Source organism: Mustela lutreola, chromosome 4 (assembly GCF_030435805.1).
Source record: "Mustela lutreola isolate mMusLut2 chromosome 4, mMusLut2.pri, whole genome shotgun sequence".
NCBI classification, from domain to species: Eukaryota; Metazoa; Chordata; class Mammalia; order Carnivora; family Mustelidae; genus Mustela; species Mustela lutreola.
The window spans coordinates 57,990,898-58,008,322 of record NC_081293.1 but is presented as its reverse complement, the minus strand read 5'-3'; the positions used below and the strand labels follow the sequence as shown (position 1 = coordinate 58,008,322).

At 40.7% G+C, this 17,425-nt stretch overlaps 1 protein-coding gene across 2 annotated transcripts in view; it reads right to left on the bottom strand.

Moving 5' to 3' along the window:
* Nucleotides 1-764: 764 nt before the first annotated feature.
* The window catches only part of DNAJC12 (DnaJ heat shock protein family (Hsp40) member C12), a 35,909-nt gene continuing 19,248 nt past the window's right edge, over nucleotides 765-17,425 (bottom strand). Inside the window, exons 3-5 of one of the 2 annotated variants that reach the window (XM_059170122.1) lie at nucleotides 13,720-13,859; nucleotides 9,326-9,530; nucleotides 765-1,307 (exon numbers count right to left, since the gene is read on the bottom strand). In XM_059170122.1, the coding sequence (XP_059026105.1) occupies nucleotides 1,213-1,307; nucleotides 9,326-9,530; nucleotides 13,720-13,859 (440 nt within the window). In that variant the 3' untranslated portion in view covers nucleotides 765-1,212. The remainder of the gene's footprint in view (nucleotides 1,308-9,325; nucleotides 9,531-13,719; nucleotides 13,860-17,425) is intronic. The other variant, XM_059170123.1, reaches the window with a different exon arrangement.

The window sequence follows — 17,425 nt, the reverse complement described above, 5'->3', positions numbered from 1 at the left end:
ATTTATTTGTTAGAGAGAGAGACAGAGTGGTAGGAAGAGGCAGAGGGAGAAGCAGGTTCCCTGCCGAGCAAGGAGCCCGATGTGGGACTAGATCCCAGGAGACTGGGATCATGACCTGAGCCGAAGGCAGCCGCTTAACCAACTGAGCCACCCAGGAGCCCCCAGACTCCATTTTAATGCTGGTTCCCAACCACAGGGCACTTTCGTGTTGGGGTATTACTTTCCAGTGGGTTGCTTCTGGTGGCTCCCTCCCTCTTCCATTTATCCTCTGATGTCAGTCCAATGGTTCCCAATCTGCTTTACCTCTCCACTGGCATCTTCTGCCCCCATAGAGATCCAGAAGTGTATAATCCTACATCTCAGGCTGGTTTCATGGGTGTTGAGAGTGTTCTGGTAGCTAATTAGCTCACTTTAGAAGACCAGCTGAAACAGGGTCTCCTACTTCTCTGCCATCTTGCCTCTCCTCCCAAAACATATCTTCTCAAATAAATAACATTTTAATTTTATAAACATTAAAATAGAAATAGCTAATCAGGGGTGCCTGGGTGGCTCAGTGGGTTAAGCCTCTGCCTTTGGTGCAGGTTGTGGTCTCAGGGTCCTGGGATCAAGCCCCGCATCGGGCTCTATGCTCAACAGGGAGCCTCTCTGCCTATTTATGATTTCTCTCTCTTTAAAATAAATAAACAAAATCTCCAAAAAAAAAAAAAAAAAGAAAGAAATAGATAATCAAATGATTTTCAAAATACAATTAAATTACAAATTCATTGTGAATTTTGGGAAGTGATTTATTTCACTCTATGGGGTTTAGACAAGTAATTTCACATTTCATTTTAAGTCAAGAGTCAGAAAACATTTCTTATACAACCAGCACTAAGAGAGATTATGGTATATCAATGAATTATTTAAATACAGAGATAGCTTTTTAAAACAGAGTTCTACAAGAAACATTAACAGGAAAATACACACCATACAAGCTAACTTTGGATCTAAGAGCTTTAATGTATTCAAATATTGAAAGAAACTAGTCTGAAGCTTTTCTCATTTAAAAAACACATTGTGATTGAATGGGTTTAAAGGATGGAGGAACCAATCAGTACTGAGCGATTCACAAAAATGACAGAGAAACGTAACATTTATAAGATTTAAACAAAGCCTTGTTGGCAACACAGGAAATGGTCTTGCTTTCTCTTTCTCCAATTGAGCAGGAACTTTTCATATTTCGTAGTTTCTGAATTTCCTCAGGAGTTCTGATGGAGCATCCCCAGACCAGCGGAAACGAAGGTGCCAAGAGTTCCCATCTGAAAAACCTTTAAAGCACAGAAGAGTTTTTAAAATCAGAGAGGTAGCAAAAGAAAACTCAGTGTCATGGCAAAATGGCTTGCTGATAAGATTTCACTGCAATAAATGAAATGTAAGTAAGTCTTTAATATGGATTACCAATATCTTATAGAAACTGATTATCTTAAGTAGACATTCGAGTTCTTTTTTCCATACACACACACTTTGATTTGGCGTGTTGCACCCATTCATTTATTCATTTGTAAAGAAACATTTTTTGAGCAACTATTACATATTGCCAGCCTCTGTGCTGAGTACCATGAGACAGCAGTGCCTGTCTCCTGATGGGGGTCACATAAGAATCCAGAAAACTATTGATGTGGAAAAAAAAAAAAAAAATATATATATATATATATATATATATATGGAGGGAAACACATAGGAGAATGGGAGACCAGAGAAAGTCATTCAGTGTGGACTTGGCAGAATAAAGGAGGTAAAGTGAGAAAAGACTTCTAGAAGGAAGTCACATTCAAAGTGACCATGAGTAGGAATTAGCTAGACCAGGGTGTCTCAAACTTCCATATGCATAGTCATTATCTAGAGATCTTGTTATACTGGAGATTCTGATTCTGGAGATTCTGATTCTGGATGTCTGGAGTAGAGACTGAGATTCTGTATTTTTTTTTTTTAAGATTTTATTTCTTTATTTGACAGAGAGAGATACAGGAGAAAGGGAACACAAGCAAGGGTAGTGGGAGAGGGAAAAGCAGACTTCCCACTGAGCAGGGAGCCTGATGCAGGACTGGATCCCAGCACCCTGGGATCATGACCTGAGCTTAAGGCAGACCATTAATGACTGAGAAACCTAGGCACCCCGATTCTGGATTTCTAAGCAGCTTCCTTACCTGACCACTTGATGCAAATAGTACCCAGCCCCAACCTCCATCCTTCCCTGTCTCCTTACCCAGCTAATTTTTCTATAAAGCCCTTGTGAATATTTGATATTAAATATTCATTTATTTATATATTATATATGGGGAGACCCCACTCCGAAAGAAAAGGGGGGACTTCTGTGTGGTCACAAAACAGTAAAATGAGGTATAGATCCCAAATTTCTTTTTCTCTTTATCTATTTTGATTTTTGTCTATTTAAAATTGTTATTTATTTTTCAAGTAGGCAGTATATTCACATGGCTAAAATTCAAAAGGCACAAAGATTTACTCCAAAAGTCTTCTCCTTCCTCTCCTCTGATGTTCCCAGTAGACAAATTTGTTACCAGCTGCCGCCTATCCTTCCAGAGATAGTCCACGTATATACAAGCAAATACATGCATACATCCTCCAACCCACCTTCCCACCCCTTCTTTATCCTAAATGCTAACAGATGGCCCACTAGTCTCCTTTTGACTTTCTGTTTCTAATATACCTTGGTGGTTGCTCTTCTTCTTTTTTTTTTTTTAATTTATCAGAGAGAAAGAGAGCACAAGCAAAGGGAGTGGCAGGCAGAGGCAGAGAGAGAAGCAGGCTCCCTGGTGAGCAAGGAACCCTTCCTTTCTCAATCCCAGGATCATGACCTGAGCCGAAGGCAGCGGTTTAACCCAATGAGCCATCCAGGCATTAATGTATGGTTGCTCTTTATATATAAAGAGCTTTCCCGTTCTCTCTTACAGTGGATGAGTATTCTATTGTATGATAAACAAAAACACAATGCATTTATTTGCTATTCTGCAGTGAACAACATGGCACACATGTCATTTTGCACATGGGTGATCTGTAGGATAAAATTTGTGGAAGTGGGATGGCTGGGTCAAAGTCATTGTGCATTTGCAGTTTGTTCTTAACAGACACTGCCAGACAGTTCTCCATAAAGCTTGACCCAGCAGCAGCTGATTTTCCTACACCATCATTAACACCACGTTAACAAACTTAGTAAGCTTTGCCAGGCAGATGAGTACCAAACGGTGCAGTTCTAATTTGCCTTTCTCTTGGTATGAGTGAGTTAAAGCATCTCTTCATATGTTCCAAGGCTATTTGTGTATTTTCGGTTCTATGAATTATCTGCTCATTTTTTTTTTACCGAGTGGTTGATCCTCACTGATTCACAGAAGCATACATTAAGAGAAGTTATCATTTCACTAATTACAATGAGATGAAATATTTTTATATGTTTAAAAGCTGCTATATTTTCTGCCTTAAACTGCCTATTTATAAAGTTTCCCGCCCTTTTACTTTTGGAATATTGATCTTTCTCTTCTTGATTTGTAGAGCCAACTTTTGACTTCTTATCAACAAGAATTAGTTTACATGGATGAAAGGACATTCTGTGCTTAAATGATTAACAATAAAAGAATATTTATAGATATCTCCAGTGGTGGGAATTTGGGAGTTAATTTGCAAAGAAATTGGAAACAACTTTCAAATAGCTGCCAAAGTAAAAGGTCAATGGTAAAGAATCTCTGGAAAAACAAATAATTTATTCCACAATAATAAGATTTCTTTAATTCTAAACAACTTTGTTAAAAATTACATAAAAGGTCATTTTCCTTCTCTACTAGAAGGAAGGTAAATTGGCAAAAAATCTGCCATAGGCAATTTGGCAAAATTTATCAAACTCATTAAAATGTGTAAATTTTAACTCAATAATTCTACTTCTAGAAATTTATCCTAAGGAAATAATCGCAGATGTTCTCAAGGATTTAACCATAAGGATATTTATCATGATTTATAAATGTTTTTAAAAATCAAGAAACAATCTAAATCTTCAGCAATGGAAAGTTGGTTAAAAGTGTTTGATATATTGGGGCGCCTGACTCAGTGGGTTAAAGCCTCTGCCTTTGGCTTGGGTCATGATCCCAGGGTCCTGGGATCAAGCCCTGCATCGGGCTCTCTGCTCAGTGGGGAGCCTGCTTCCTCCTCTCTCTCTGCCTGCCTCTCTGCCTACTTGTGATCTTTGTCAGATAAATAAATAAAATATTTTTAAAAGTGTTTGATATAGTCATTAACAATTTTTTAATATTTATGGTCATAGAAAAATTCTCATATCACTGACAGATAGTTAGAAAACAGTTTATAGGGGTGCCTGTGTGGCTCAGTGGGTTAAGCCTCTGCCTTCAGCTCAGGTCATGGTCTCAGGGTCCTGGAATCGAGCCCCGCATCGGGCTCTTTGCTCATTAGGGAGCCTGCTTCCCCTCTCTCTCTGCCTGCCTCTCTGCCTACTTGTGATCTCTCTCTGTTAAATAAATTAAAAACAATTAAAAAAAAACAGTTTATAGGGATGCCTGGGTGGCTCAATCAATAAATGTCTGCCTTCAGCTTAGGCCCTGGGATGGAGTCCCACATAGGGGTCCTTGTTCAGTGGGCAGTCTGCTTCTCCCTCTGCCTGCTGCTCCCTCTCTCTCTCTCTCTCTCTCTGACAAATAAAATCTTAAAAAAAAAAAAAAAAAGCTTACAGAATAATATACAAAATATGCTTCCATTGATATCTTAAAATATTATCTAAATATTTAATCAGAAAAATACACACAGAACAGTTGACAGTGGTCGTTTAAGAAAACGATCTGTTTGTACTCTCTTTAGAATTATCAGAGAAAACAAATTTAAGAATTTTCTTTTCAGGAAAAAGCAAAAGGAAATTTCTGACAACCTGTGATTGAAATACACACACACACACACACACACACACAACATGTACAGTATGGTCCTCTTAATTTTAGGTATACTAACATATATATAAATACACCAAAAGATCAATAATAGATACGTTTCTAGGTGCTAAGATTACAAGTTTGTGTTTTCTACCTTTTGCTTGACCACATTTCTCACATTTCTACTATAAATATACTTGTTATTTTACAGTTTGAAAAAGGTGTTTTCTAGCTTGGGTTTCAATAGAAATAGAGCCCCAAACAAGAATTCCAATGTAAGTAGCTCATTTGTTGTTTGTTTTTGAGTAGGCTCCACACCCCAAGATTAAGAGCTGCATGCTGGGGCACCTGGGTGGCTCAGTTGGTTAAGCATCTGCCTTTGGCTCAGGTCATGATCCCAGGGTTCTGGGATCAAGTTAGGCTCCCTGCTCAGTGGGGAGTCTGCTTCTCTCTCTCAGTCTGCCCTTCCCCCCTGCTCACATTCACATGTTCAAGCTCTCCCTCTCTCAAATAAATAAATAAAATCTTTAAAAAAAAAAAAAAAAAGAGTTGCATGCTCTTCTGATTGCACCAGGGTCAATAAGTGGTTAATCTGAAAGCTGATTCAGGGAGGTCCTGGTAAGAAAATAGGGAAAGGAACCAAGTTATCAGGTACGTTATCAGGCAGATTGCTACCCTGGGCAACCAGGGCTTGATTGCACTAGAGAGCCCTGGAAGACAGTATAAAAACCCCCACAGAGTTCTCTCAGTTTGAGAAGTAAAGGAGCCTCCCACTCACATTCATCAATATCCATGGCTAATCCAAAGGTATAAACACTTATTGCCACGCTGGCTCAACTGCCAGAGAATACCCTCTGGTAGAAACCACAGAGTGAGCAGTGGGCAGGCAGATGTCCAGAGATGTCCAGAGCAGCACACATCGGCTACATAAGATCTTTTTTCTTTAATTCCAGAACATTACATAAACCATTTTATTCGAGAATGGCATTGATCAGAAGCCATATTTATTGCATATTTAAGTGGAAGAAAGGAAAAGTGAGACTGTCTCACACACCAGTTTTCGGGGGCTGTGCTCCATATTTCCTGGTTGCAGTGAAGAGTCAGAACAAGATGGGGACTATTTGACAGATGGCCATCACAGAAGAGGCATCAAAAGGCAAACTCCGAAGTAAATATGAACCACTGCTTGAAGGAATTAATGAATATGCTGAAAAAGTAGGTGAGAAGTGACTCTGGACTCGGTAAAACAGACATGAATAATATTTCTTAAGTGTGGATGTTACAGAAATTTATGCTGCAGTAAAATAAAGGTACAAATAATCATACAACTGCACTTTGGTATATCAAACTCCAATTTTACGGTGCTACTCTTTACAGCCAATAATCTCTCTCTCTCTCTTATTTTTTTTTTTTTTTAATTTATTTCTCTGCCAGGGAGATCATAAGTAGGCAGAGAGGCAGGCAGAAAGAGAGGCAGAAACAGGCTCCCTGCTGAGCAGAGAGCCCGATGTGGGGCTCGATCCCAGGACCCTGAGATCATGACCTGAGCCGAAGGCAGAGGCTTAACCCACTGAGCCACCCAGGCACCCCTACAGCCAATAATCTCTTAAAAAGCATTAAGAAATGGTAAATGTGGCCTTGAGTAAAATTTCGTAATTCTTATTCTCTAACAACAGCTTCTCAGAACAGTGACCCTCCTCTCACTGCTCCCCCCACCTTTCATCCCTCCATCATCATAAGAGAATATACTTTACCATGGGAAGGCATCAAAACTGACATCAGACTGTACTACATACCCGGGACTAACATAACACTGTATATTAATTACACTGGAATTTGAAAATTAATAATAATAAAATAGGATTACAAAAAAAAACCTGACATCACAATTTATTCTGAGTAAATTATAATATATCTATCATGTGGAATCCTTATCTGCTGTTTAAAAGGACATAATAAAAAAAAAAGTAAAAGGATGAGTTAATTCTAAATGTAAGAGTCTAAGGAGAAGCCCCATAATAATAAAAGCTAACACCAAAAAAAGCACCTACCAGGTACCTCTAAATATTTTACATAATTTATTTATTATTCAAGAAAACCATATGACATAGACACTAACGTTCTGGCCATATAATAAGAAAACACAGATACAGAGGGGTTATTAACTTGCTTGAACAAGGTCATGCAACTCATCTGTGGAAAAGCAAGGATCTGATTCCAGACTTTGTGCTCTAGGCACTGTGTAGCAGTATAACACCATTATTTTTAAAGCACTCACAAGTGAACATGTATTTCTTCAGGCTTGTATTAGCATAGAGGACAATATGAAAGGAGACACACCTGGGCATTTACTTCAGGAAACAGAAGCAGAGAATGATGGGAACCTGGGGTAAGATACCAAGTCACTATCTATATGTGCTTCTTTGAATTCTCTAATAAAAAATACTCCTATTAATTTGGGGTATTTAAAAAATATCTAAATAAGTGATTTTTTTTCAAAGATTTTATTTATTTAATTCTTGAGTGATCCCAAGAAGGCAGAGCAGCAGGCAGAGAGAGAGGGGGAAGCAGGCTCCCCAGATCATGACCTGAGCCGAAGGCAGAGGCTTAACCCTCTGAGCCACCCAGGTGCCCCACAAATAAGTAGTTTTTTAAAGGAAGAGAAAATTTCCTAGAATCTGATGCAAGGGATTCCAGCCTCAAGCCTGAGGCTCTGAAGTGATCAGATGTCCCTCCCCCACCATTCCCCGCCCCCCTCGCGGGCCCCAGTGAATTCAGACTAGGTCTGAATCTTAAACAGAGTGGCAGACGGAGGACCCAGGGGTTCAGGAAGCACAGATCTGAATATTCTGGGCTGAGTAAAGAAACATTTGTATGTTTACCTGTGTGTGCCTGTGCGTAGGTCTCTATTGGTATGTGTGTATTTACCTAAAACACTGTTTTTTCTGAAATTGGGTCTTCTGCTTTGATCAGCTTGTTACATTATAACCATGCCCAGATATGAGGCTGATGCAATCGATATGTGGACTCCACAAAAGGATATCTTGAGTAACCAGCACAGACACCTGAATTGCACCCTAAAAATCTTTATTCTTTCAGGTAATGAGCATGTAGAAGTTCTCCCCAAAGGGAGATTTCAAGTGACTATTTCTAGAAAGACTGTAATTCACCACAAACTAATTATCTTCTTTCCTTCAGTAAATATTCAAGGATTCAAGGACTTTCAGGAGCCTTTGGTTTAAAGGTTAAATTCTAAAGATATGCTGAATCACAACCCTGAGAGCCTAGCAAGACTCTGAAGGACAATGACGGTGTGTGTACAAAACACACCTATACAAGATCAACACAGTGGAATGGCTGGAAACACAAAGAAATGATCACAATAGCTGACATTAACCCAAGACCGGCTGGGTAGGCGAATCACTGATAAGCATTTTGCATGGATCTCATTTAAACCTCATGATAATTCTATGAGAAGGTACCGTCAAGATCTTGATTTTATAGAGGAGGAAACTGAAATCTAGAGAAGTTAAGTCACTTTTACCAAGTAATACAGATCACAAGTGGTAAAGCTAGGTAGTGTAGCTTGGGAACTTAATCTCTATAATGCCCTGCTTCAGTGGAGCTGTCTATCATACAGAATGTCTCCAGAGCTACTTCCAGATGTACCTTCTCAAGGTAGTGCAATGCCTTGCCTTACACACAGACTCTGAAGCCAAGTTGCCTTCGTTCAGCCCCCCACTTGATACACACAAGCTGGAGAGCTTTGGGAAAATCACTCAACCTCCCTGGACGTCAGGTTTCTCATCTGTAAAATGAGCAATATGGTGCCCGCCTCACAAGTTTGTAGTGAGGAGTAAATAAATTGTCTATGAATTAAACATAAGACAAGATAATCCATGTAAAGTAATGCACATAAAGAACATTTCTATACACAGTAAACACCCAATAAATGGCAGTGTTATTTCAGTCTAGCACAAGACACTCCCAGAAATGCCCCAAATTTCCCTTGCAAGGAATGTATTGGGGAATGTGTCTTCCAGTGTCTGTGTCAGTGCTAAGTAAGTATCTTTTAAGGTGATAAAGTAATCCTTCAATTTGGCACTACTGTTTAGTTGGAAGAGGTTGAGAATAAACGCAGTATAAACCAAGCCCTTTAAAGATTTTATTTACTTATTGACAGACAGATCACAAGTAGGCAGACAGGCATGCAGAGAGAAAGGGGGAAGCCAGAGCCCTGATGAGCAGGAAGCCTGATGCGAGGCTCGATCCCAGGACCCTGAGATCAGGACCTGAGCCAAAGGCAGAGGCTTTAACCCACTAAGCCAGCCAGGTGTCCCAAACCAAGCCCTTTAATTTCAGATCTTCTTTGTTCTGCAAAGCTACATAACTTGACTTACTTGGAGAATCGGGATTTTGTGGCCAGAATGACTTCTCCAAGGACTGGGATTCTTTTTGCTCCATTTTCTCTGTGGTTGAACCCAGTTCCTCTTTCTTTATTTCTCTTTGCTTGTTCCATTCCTCATTTTCAATCTTGTCAGTATGAGGCTGGTCAGATTCTTCCAGCATCAGATCTTTTTTACCTCTGACAGCCCAGTGCATTGACTACATTAATTAAAAGTAGACACAAAACATAAAATCAGTATTATATAGTATTCTGTATTTAAAGTTCAATGTGTGGTAAAACTTGACCTAATATTAAGAATTTTTCTGTATTTTTTATTTCAAAATAAAAATGTAAATTTTGGGGTACCTGACTGGTTCAGTCAGTGGAACAGGTGACTATCTCAGGGTGGTGGATTTGAGCCCCAGGTTGGCCCAGAGCTTACTTAAAGAGAAAGGGGGGGGGGAGGGAGGAAGGTGGAAGAAAGGAGGGAAGGAAGGAAGAAAAGAAGGGAGGAACCGAAAAAGATGAGAAACTTGGCTGGCTCAGACAGTAGAGCATGCAACTCTTGACCTAGGGGTTATAAGTTTGAGCCCCAATGTGGTGAAGAGATTACCTAAAAATAAAAAATCTTTAAGGGGCACCTGGTTGGCTCAGTAGGTTGGGTGTCTGACTCCTGGTTTCAGCTCAAGTCATGATCTCAGATCTCAAGGTCGTGAGACTGCGTCCTGCATACAGCTCTGCACTTAGTGGAAACCTGCTGAGGATTCTCTCTCTCTCTGACCCTACCCCATCTCTCTTTCTAAAATAAATAGGGATGCTTGGGTGGCTCAGTGGGTTAAGCCTCTGCCTTCGGCTCAGGTCGTGATCTCAGGGTCCTGGGATCGACCCTTGCATGGGGCTCTCTGCTCAGAATGGAGCCTGCTTCCTCCTCTCTCTCTGCCTACCTCTCTGCCTACTTGTGAACTCTCTTTCTCTGTCAAATAAATAAATAAAATCGTTTAAAAATAAATAAGCAAAATAAAATAGATAAATTTAAAAAAAAAAAAAAGAAATCTTTTCTTAAAATATTAATTTTAGGGGCACCTGGGTGGCTCAGTCCATTAAGCAACTGGCTTCAGCTCAGATCATGATCTCGGGGTCCTGGGATCGAGCCTTGAGTCACTTGAGTTGACTCTGCTCAGTGGAGAGCCTGCTTATCCCTCTTCTTCTGTCCTTCCCCCCAGCTCATGCTCTTTCTCTCAAATAAATAAATAAAATATTTTTTCAATGTTAATTTTTAAAAGGGACAGTGGCCTTAGCTGGTGCAAAAAATCTGCTTTTGTTTTGGTTGGTTTGGGTCTGTTGTTGCTTAGTTTGGTTTCTTCCTTTTTCTGCAGGTGCACAGAGTGGAAGAGGCTTTCCAGTGGTTTTATCCATCAGGGAAGGGATATCAGGAAGGTTAGTGAAAAATAGAAAATAAGAAATTCAAGAATTCAGGGCCCAGAGAGCTGAAAATGTGGTCCTTCAACATCACAAGTCTGTTAAGTGTCCTGTACAGTGAATTTACTCCAGGCCTCAGTACTTCCTTCTCAGGATAAAAGTGTCTATTTCCCTTAGATGGCATTGAGGATTAATGACTTACCTACAGTAAATGCTTTGATGGATGCCAAAGATATCCTGAGATAATAGTTTTGTTCATCCATCCACTTTATAAGAATAAAATATTTTAACATCAGGCCCCTGTATTTGCTGATCCCAATTAAAGAAATAAACAGGGGAAAAATCCAAACGGTATCTAACCACAAATTCGGGTGCCTCTCATATTTTGCACTTCAATCAAAGGACTAATGTAAGAGCGATGCTAGGCAGCCTGGTTTGCTGGGACACAATTAGGCCTCATTTCTGTGCTCACAGAGCGTATTTCTCAGCTCCCCTAAGATATTAACTGGGCAGAACAACATTTAACATCAAGGATACTAGTGTGGAATGACTCAGTTCAATAGAAGGATCATCAGCATAAATATCAAATGATAGTCGTTGATAGAGACTAAGAGGGACATTAGGAAAAGGACAGTCTGTGCAGCAAAATAATGAAATGCACCAGACAAAAAAACTCACTGTGTGCAGTGGGTGAACCAATGCTAAACAGACACCAAGCCTGGGTGCAAAGGCCACTGTCCTATAGTCTATGAAATTGGTATGTTGTTTATTCTTACCTTCTCCATTAACTTGTTTATCAGCTTTCTTTAATGTGTTTTTTTCCCCTAGGAAGTCATTTTTAAAATTCTGGACTTTCGGGCACCAGGGTGGCTTAAACATCTGCCCTCAGCTCCAGTCTTGATTCCAGGGTCCTGTTATCCAGTCCCAAATCCGGCTCCCTGCTCCTCGGGGAGCCTGCTTCTTCCTCTTCCCTCTGCCCCTCCCCCTGGCTCGTGCACTCTCTCTCTCTCTCTCTCTCAAATAAATAAAATCTTTAAAATAAATAAAGTAAGTAATTTCATTTAATTCTATACCTTGTTTAATAATAAAAAATTGTGCCTATATGCCAGTAAATATTAAATAGACAAACAGAGGGACGCCTGGATGGCTCAGGTGGCTAAGCAGCTGCCTTCGGCTCAGGTCATGATCCCAGCATCTAGGATCAAGTCCCATATCTGGCTCCTTGCTCGGCAGGGAGCCTGCTTCTCCCTCTGCCTCTGGCTGCCACTCTGTCTGCCTGTGCTTTCTCGCTCTCTCTCTCTCTCCCTCTCTCTCTCTGACAAAAAATAAATAAATAAAATCTTTAAAAAAGAAAAGAAAAGAAATAGACAAATAGAAAAAAATTAATTGATTTACGTGAGCCATGGATAAGCTAAATAGCTATTCAATATTGACTAGCTGTTTTTATTCTGGATCAACATGAGTAAATTTTTTACTTGCCTAGGTGATCTTTGACAAGCTCTTGGATAACATTCATTTAGGACAGACTGTTTTCTGAACAGGCCCAGAAGGTACTGAATTACACACTGTTTCCTGGGGAAAGGGTAACCAAACGGGCATAGTAGGAAGCTTCCCCTTTCATTTGTAGCCAACTGGACTCACCCCAAGGACACCTCACCAAGCCCAGGAACCCAAGAACAATCAGTGGACAAACAGATCCACGTGAGGATAACCAAAGAGCCCAAAGAGCCTTCCCAGAAGGGATCAATTTGTCAAACAATCAATTCACCAAAAATGTGTGCCTATTAACTCTTTTTTCTAAAGGTTTTGTTTATTTGAGAGAGAGAGAGCATGAGCAAGAGGACGAGCAGAAAGAAAGGGAGAAGCAGACTCCCCACTGAGTGCTGAGTCTGATGTGGGGGCTCCACCCAGGGTTCCACCTGGGGCTCAGGGTTCATGGCCAGGCTCAGCATCAGGACTCTGAGATCATGCAGCAAGCCCAAGTCATAGTTTCTCTGTTGGGGCGCCTGGGTGGCTCAGTCAGTGTGTGACTTGATTTTAGCTCAGGTCATGATCTCATGGTTGTGACATCAAGCCCCCCTTCGGCTCTACGCTAGGCATGGAGCCTGCTTAAGATTCTTTCTCTCTCCCTCTGCCCCTCCCCTCCTAAACATATATTTAAATAAATATAATTTTTATATATTGAAATATATATATAAATGCAAATGTAAGAACAAAGTAAGTGTCTAACTCAGCAATTATGGTGATGACTTTTATATTTAGTTTTTTTAATAGCATGAAGAAAGAGAACGCAATGATTTAAAGTCTCTCTACATCAATACAATGACTCTTTCACCAGAATTTGTAACAAGAATAAATTTAAAATAATTTACAGCTTTCTTTAACTAATCAGGCTCTGTTTTTTATAGAATTTATAAGCCTTACGAAAAGAACTAAAAGGATGGAAGAGATGAATTTGCACCAGTTCAAAATTCAGGAGTATTATATGAACCACTTGAGAAGCACAGTTGTCAGAACGTATAAAACAGGACACCTGGGTGGCTCAGTGGGTTAAGCCTCTGCCTTCGGCCCAGGTCATGATCTAGGGGTCCTGGGATCGAGCCCTACATCGGGCTCTCTGCTTGGTGGGGAGTCTGCTTCCCCCTCTCTCTCTCTGCCTGCCTCTCTGCCTACTTGTGGTCTCTGTCTCTCTCTCTGTCAAATAAATAAATTCTTAAAAAAAAAAAAAAAAAGAATGTATAAAACAATAAATGCCAGTGAGGAGTATAGATATGGAATCAAACAGCCAAGCAGAGTGACAATCACAGTCATCAGCTCTTCTGGCACTGATCCATTGAATTCCCCTCCATAGGGTTTGTGGACACGGAGTCATATCCGTATTCTATCAGCTTCTTGGTCTTCTCCCTCCTACTGCCTATTGACTTTTTAAGCTACTACGTGAGTCTAATCCACGGGCAGCCTGAGCTTCAGGCTCAAAGAGAAACCCACCGTTTTCACCGAGTCACTCAAAGCTTCCCACTGCTGGAATGGCATCGACATCTGGCTCCTGCGCCAGTGGTCATAACGGGCACGACTCTCCGTATTTGTCAGAACATCCTTTGCCTTCTGCAGTTTCTGAAAAGTCTCCACTGGAAAACAGATCAAAAGTTGAGCACTTCTCTCTTGAAGGAGTTATTTTAAACTCCCAAGCAAAGGGATCTCACTGGAACAGGTCTGTTATTTACCGGCTATGTGACCTTGGGCCAGTTCACCTCTTCAAGCTTTCATTTCCTCATGTGTAGAATGAATCACAAGGACAAGTGAGGTCATGTATGTACAGCTCCTGGCGCACAGTTTATCCACTCTCTTTACTGAGCGCCAGTGCTATTCCGGGTGTTGATGACACAGGTGGGAAGCATAGACACGAACTATTTAGTGGGATTGACATTTAGAAACATCAAAAAAAATTACAGTTTTGGGGCGCCTGGGTGGCTCAGTGGGTTAAAGCCTCTGCTTTCGGCTCAGGTCATGATCCCAGGGTCCTGGGATCGAGCCCCACATTGGGCTCTCTGCTCAGCAGGGAGCCTGCTTCCACTTCTCTCTCTGCCTGCCTTTCTGCCTACTTGTGATCTCTGTCAAATAAATAAATAAAATATTTTTTAAAAAAAATTACAGTTTTGTCTACTCGGAAGACGACTACCTTTGCTACTGGTAGTTGTGAGGAAGGGTAGTAATCGGGCTAGAGGAAGAGTGGAAAGGAAGATCCTGAGGCAGGAAGGAGCACAGTGATTTAGAGAAAATAGAAAGGGCCCTAGTGGGAGCGTCTGGGTGGCTCAGTGGCCTCTGCCTTCAACTCAGGTCATGATCCTAGGGTTCTGGGATCGAGCCCCACATTGGGCTCTCTGCTCAGCAGGGAGCCTGCTTCCCTTCCTCTCTCTCTGCCTGCCTCTCTGCCTACTTGTGATCTCTGTCAAGTAAATAAATCTTTAAAATATATATATGTATATTTCTTTAAAAAAAAATATAAAAGGACCATGTGGCTGGAGGACACAGGGCTGGGAAAGGATGACAAGGAAATGAGGAACGGGGCTGTCGAGTAGACAAGGACCCAGTCATCCAGGAACTTAGAGCCCTAAGGATTCTGGTCTGTTTTTTGTTCTTCTTACTGTAAGAACAGTAAGAAGCTATTGGGAGGGTTTAAGCACAGGAAGTAACATGGTGGGCAGTTGATAAATGGTAACTTTGTCACTGATCTATTTGACCAAATGGCATACAATAGAAACCATCCGTGTCCCTTCTGTAAACACTTCCAGTGTCCCTTCTGCTCCCCAATGAAGTTCAAACTTTCTATAGAACAATACGCAAAAATCAATTGTGTTTTTATACCGTAGCAGTGAGCAATCTGAAAATGAAATCTGGGAAGGAATCCCATTTACAATAGCATCAAAAAGAATAAAATACTTAGAAAAAAATGTTGAACAAAAGAAATGCAAGATTTATATATTGAAAACTATAAAACACTGTTGGAAGAAATTAAATATCTAAATAAATAAATATGCATGTTCAAGGATCAGAAGACCTAACATTGCTAAGATGGTAATATTCTCCAAACTGCTCTTTAGATTTAATGCGATCTCTATCAAAATCCCAGGTGCCTTTTTTAGCAGAAATTGACAAGTTGATCCTAAAAATCCGTATGTACATGTAAGGGACTCAGAATAGCCAAAACAATCTTGAAAAACAAAAACAAAGTTGGAAGAACTCACACTTTCCAATTTAAAACTTTCTACAAAGCTACAGTAATGAAACAGTATGGTATTAGCATTAGAGTAAACATAAATAAATGGGATATTATGAATCTAAAAATAAACCCTCAAAATTTGCAGTCAATTGGTTTTCTTTCTTTTAGGGGCGCCTCGGTGTCTCAGGCGTTAAGTGTCTGCCTTCGGCTCAGGTCATGATTCCAGGGTCCTGGGATCGAGCCCCACACTGGGCTCCCTGCTCGCGGAAAGCCGGCTTCTCCTTCTCCCACTCTCCCGGCTTGTGATCCCTTTCTCACTGTGTCTCTCTCTGTCAAATAAATAAATTAAATATTTTTAAAAAGTGGATGAGGGGCGCCTGGGTGGCTCAGTCGATTAGCCATCTGCCTTCGTCTCAGGTCATGATCTCAGGGTCCTGGGATCGAGCCCACATCAGGCTTCCTCATAAGTGGGGAGTCTGTTTCTCCCTCTCCCTCTACCCCTCCATGCCCAGCTCATGCTCTCTTTCTCTCTCTCAAATAAATAAATAAATAAAATCTGGGCACCTGGGTGGCTCAGTTGGTTAAGCGACTGCCTTCAGCTCAGGTCATGATCCCGGGGTCCTATCATCAAGTCCCTCATCAGGCACCCTGCTCAGTGGGTAGTCTGCTTCTCCCTCTCCTTCCTCCTCCCCTCCGCTCTCACAATCTCCACCTCTCTCTCTCTCCATTAAATAAAATTTAAAAATAAATAAATAAAATCTTTTTTAAAAAATAGAAAAATCTGTAGCGAGAGTAAGTAGATTCATGGTTACCAGGGGCTGGGCATGGGGAAATGGGAAATGATTGCTATTGAGTACAGGGTTTCTTTCTTCTTCACAACAACCTTATGATGTGGATATTATTACCATTATTAATATTATTCCCATTTTACAGAACCTAAGCCTAAAGGAGTCAATGTAACTTATCCAAAGTCCCAAAACTTCAAGTGATGGAGCCACAAATCAAACCCAAGCCTGCTAGGCTTCCCAGCTGCCGCGCTCCACTGACTGCCTTTCTGCTTCTTCCATTTTCTTGCAATGGATGTTACTCTCCAATCCACAGCTTCTCCTCCACCTCCAGAGAAAATAAAATGACACCATTCACCAGTAAGATCCTAATTGTGCCCTTGAGAACCTCAGAGTCTAATAAGGAAGCAGATATATAAGCAAATCATTTCAAATTTAATGTGATAGAAATATAGAAGCAAGACTTCTCCGCTTGGGGAGTCAGAAAATATTTCATTAGTTTTCTCTATACTTGGATCATCCTTGACTTTTTCTCTTACGTCTCACTTCTAATCCCTTAGCAAACCCTACTGGCTCTACTTTTAAAATATATCTAAGATCTGACCCCTTGTTGCCACTTCCACTACCCCCACTCTGGTTCAAGCCACTGTCTTCTCTTGGTTCGAGTATTATACTAGCTTCTCAGCTGGTCTCCCTGCCTTTGTCTCAGTCCGTTTTCTACAAAACAGTTAGAGAGATCTTTTAAAAAATAAGTGGCATAATATCACTCCTCTGCTCAAAATGACTTTTAATGACTTCCCAGTTGTCTTACAGTAAAACTGCAATTTCTTACCACCAGTGGCATGGCTAGTAGGTCTGATATGTTCTGCCTGCCTTTTACCATCTCTTCCTTCTCTGACCTCATTTTATTCTATTCTCCCCATCTCCCCTTGCTACAGCCATAGGAGCTTCCCTGATGCATCTTAAGTACACCAAGGACACCCCAGCCCCAGGACCTTGGCACTTACTATCCTTTCTGCAAAGAATACTTTTACACCAGGCACTCATATGTCATCTCAGATCCTGTCTTGTAGAGGGGGTCTTCCCTGACTATGCTGTATAAAATGACTGCCCACCAGCACCACGCTTTTATCAGCCATTATGTAGTTTTTTGTTTATGATCTATCTCCTCTACCACAATATAAACTCT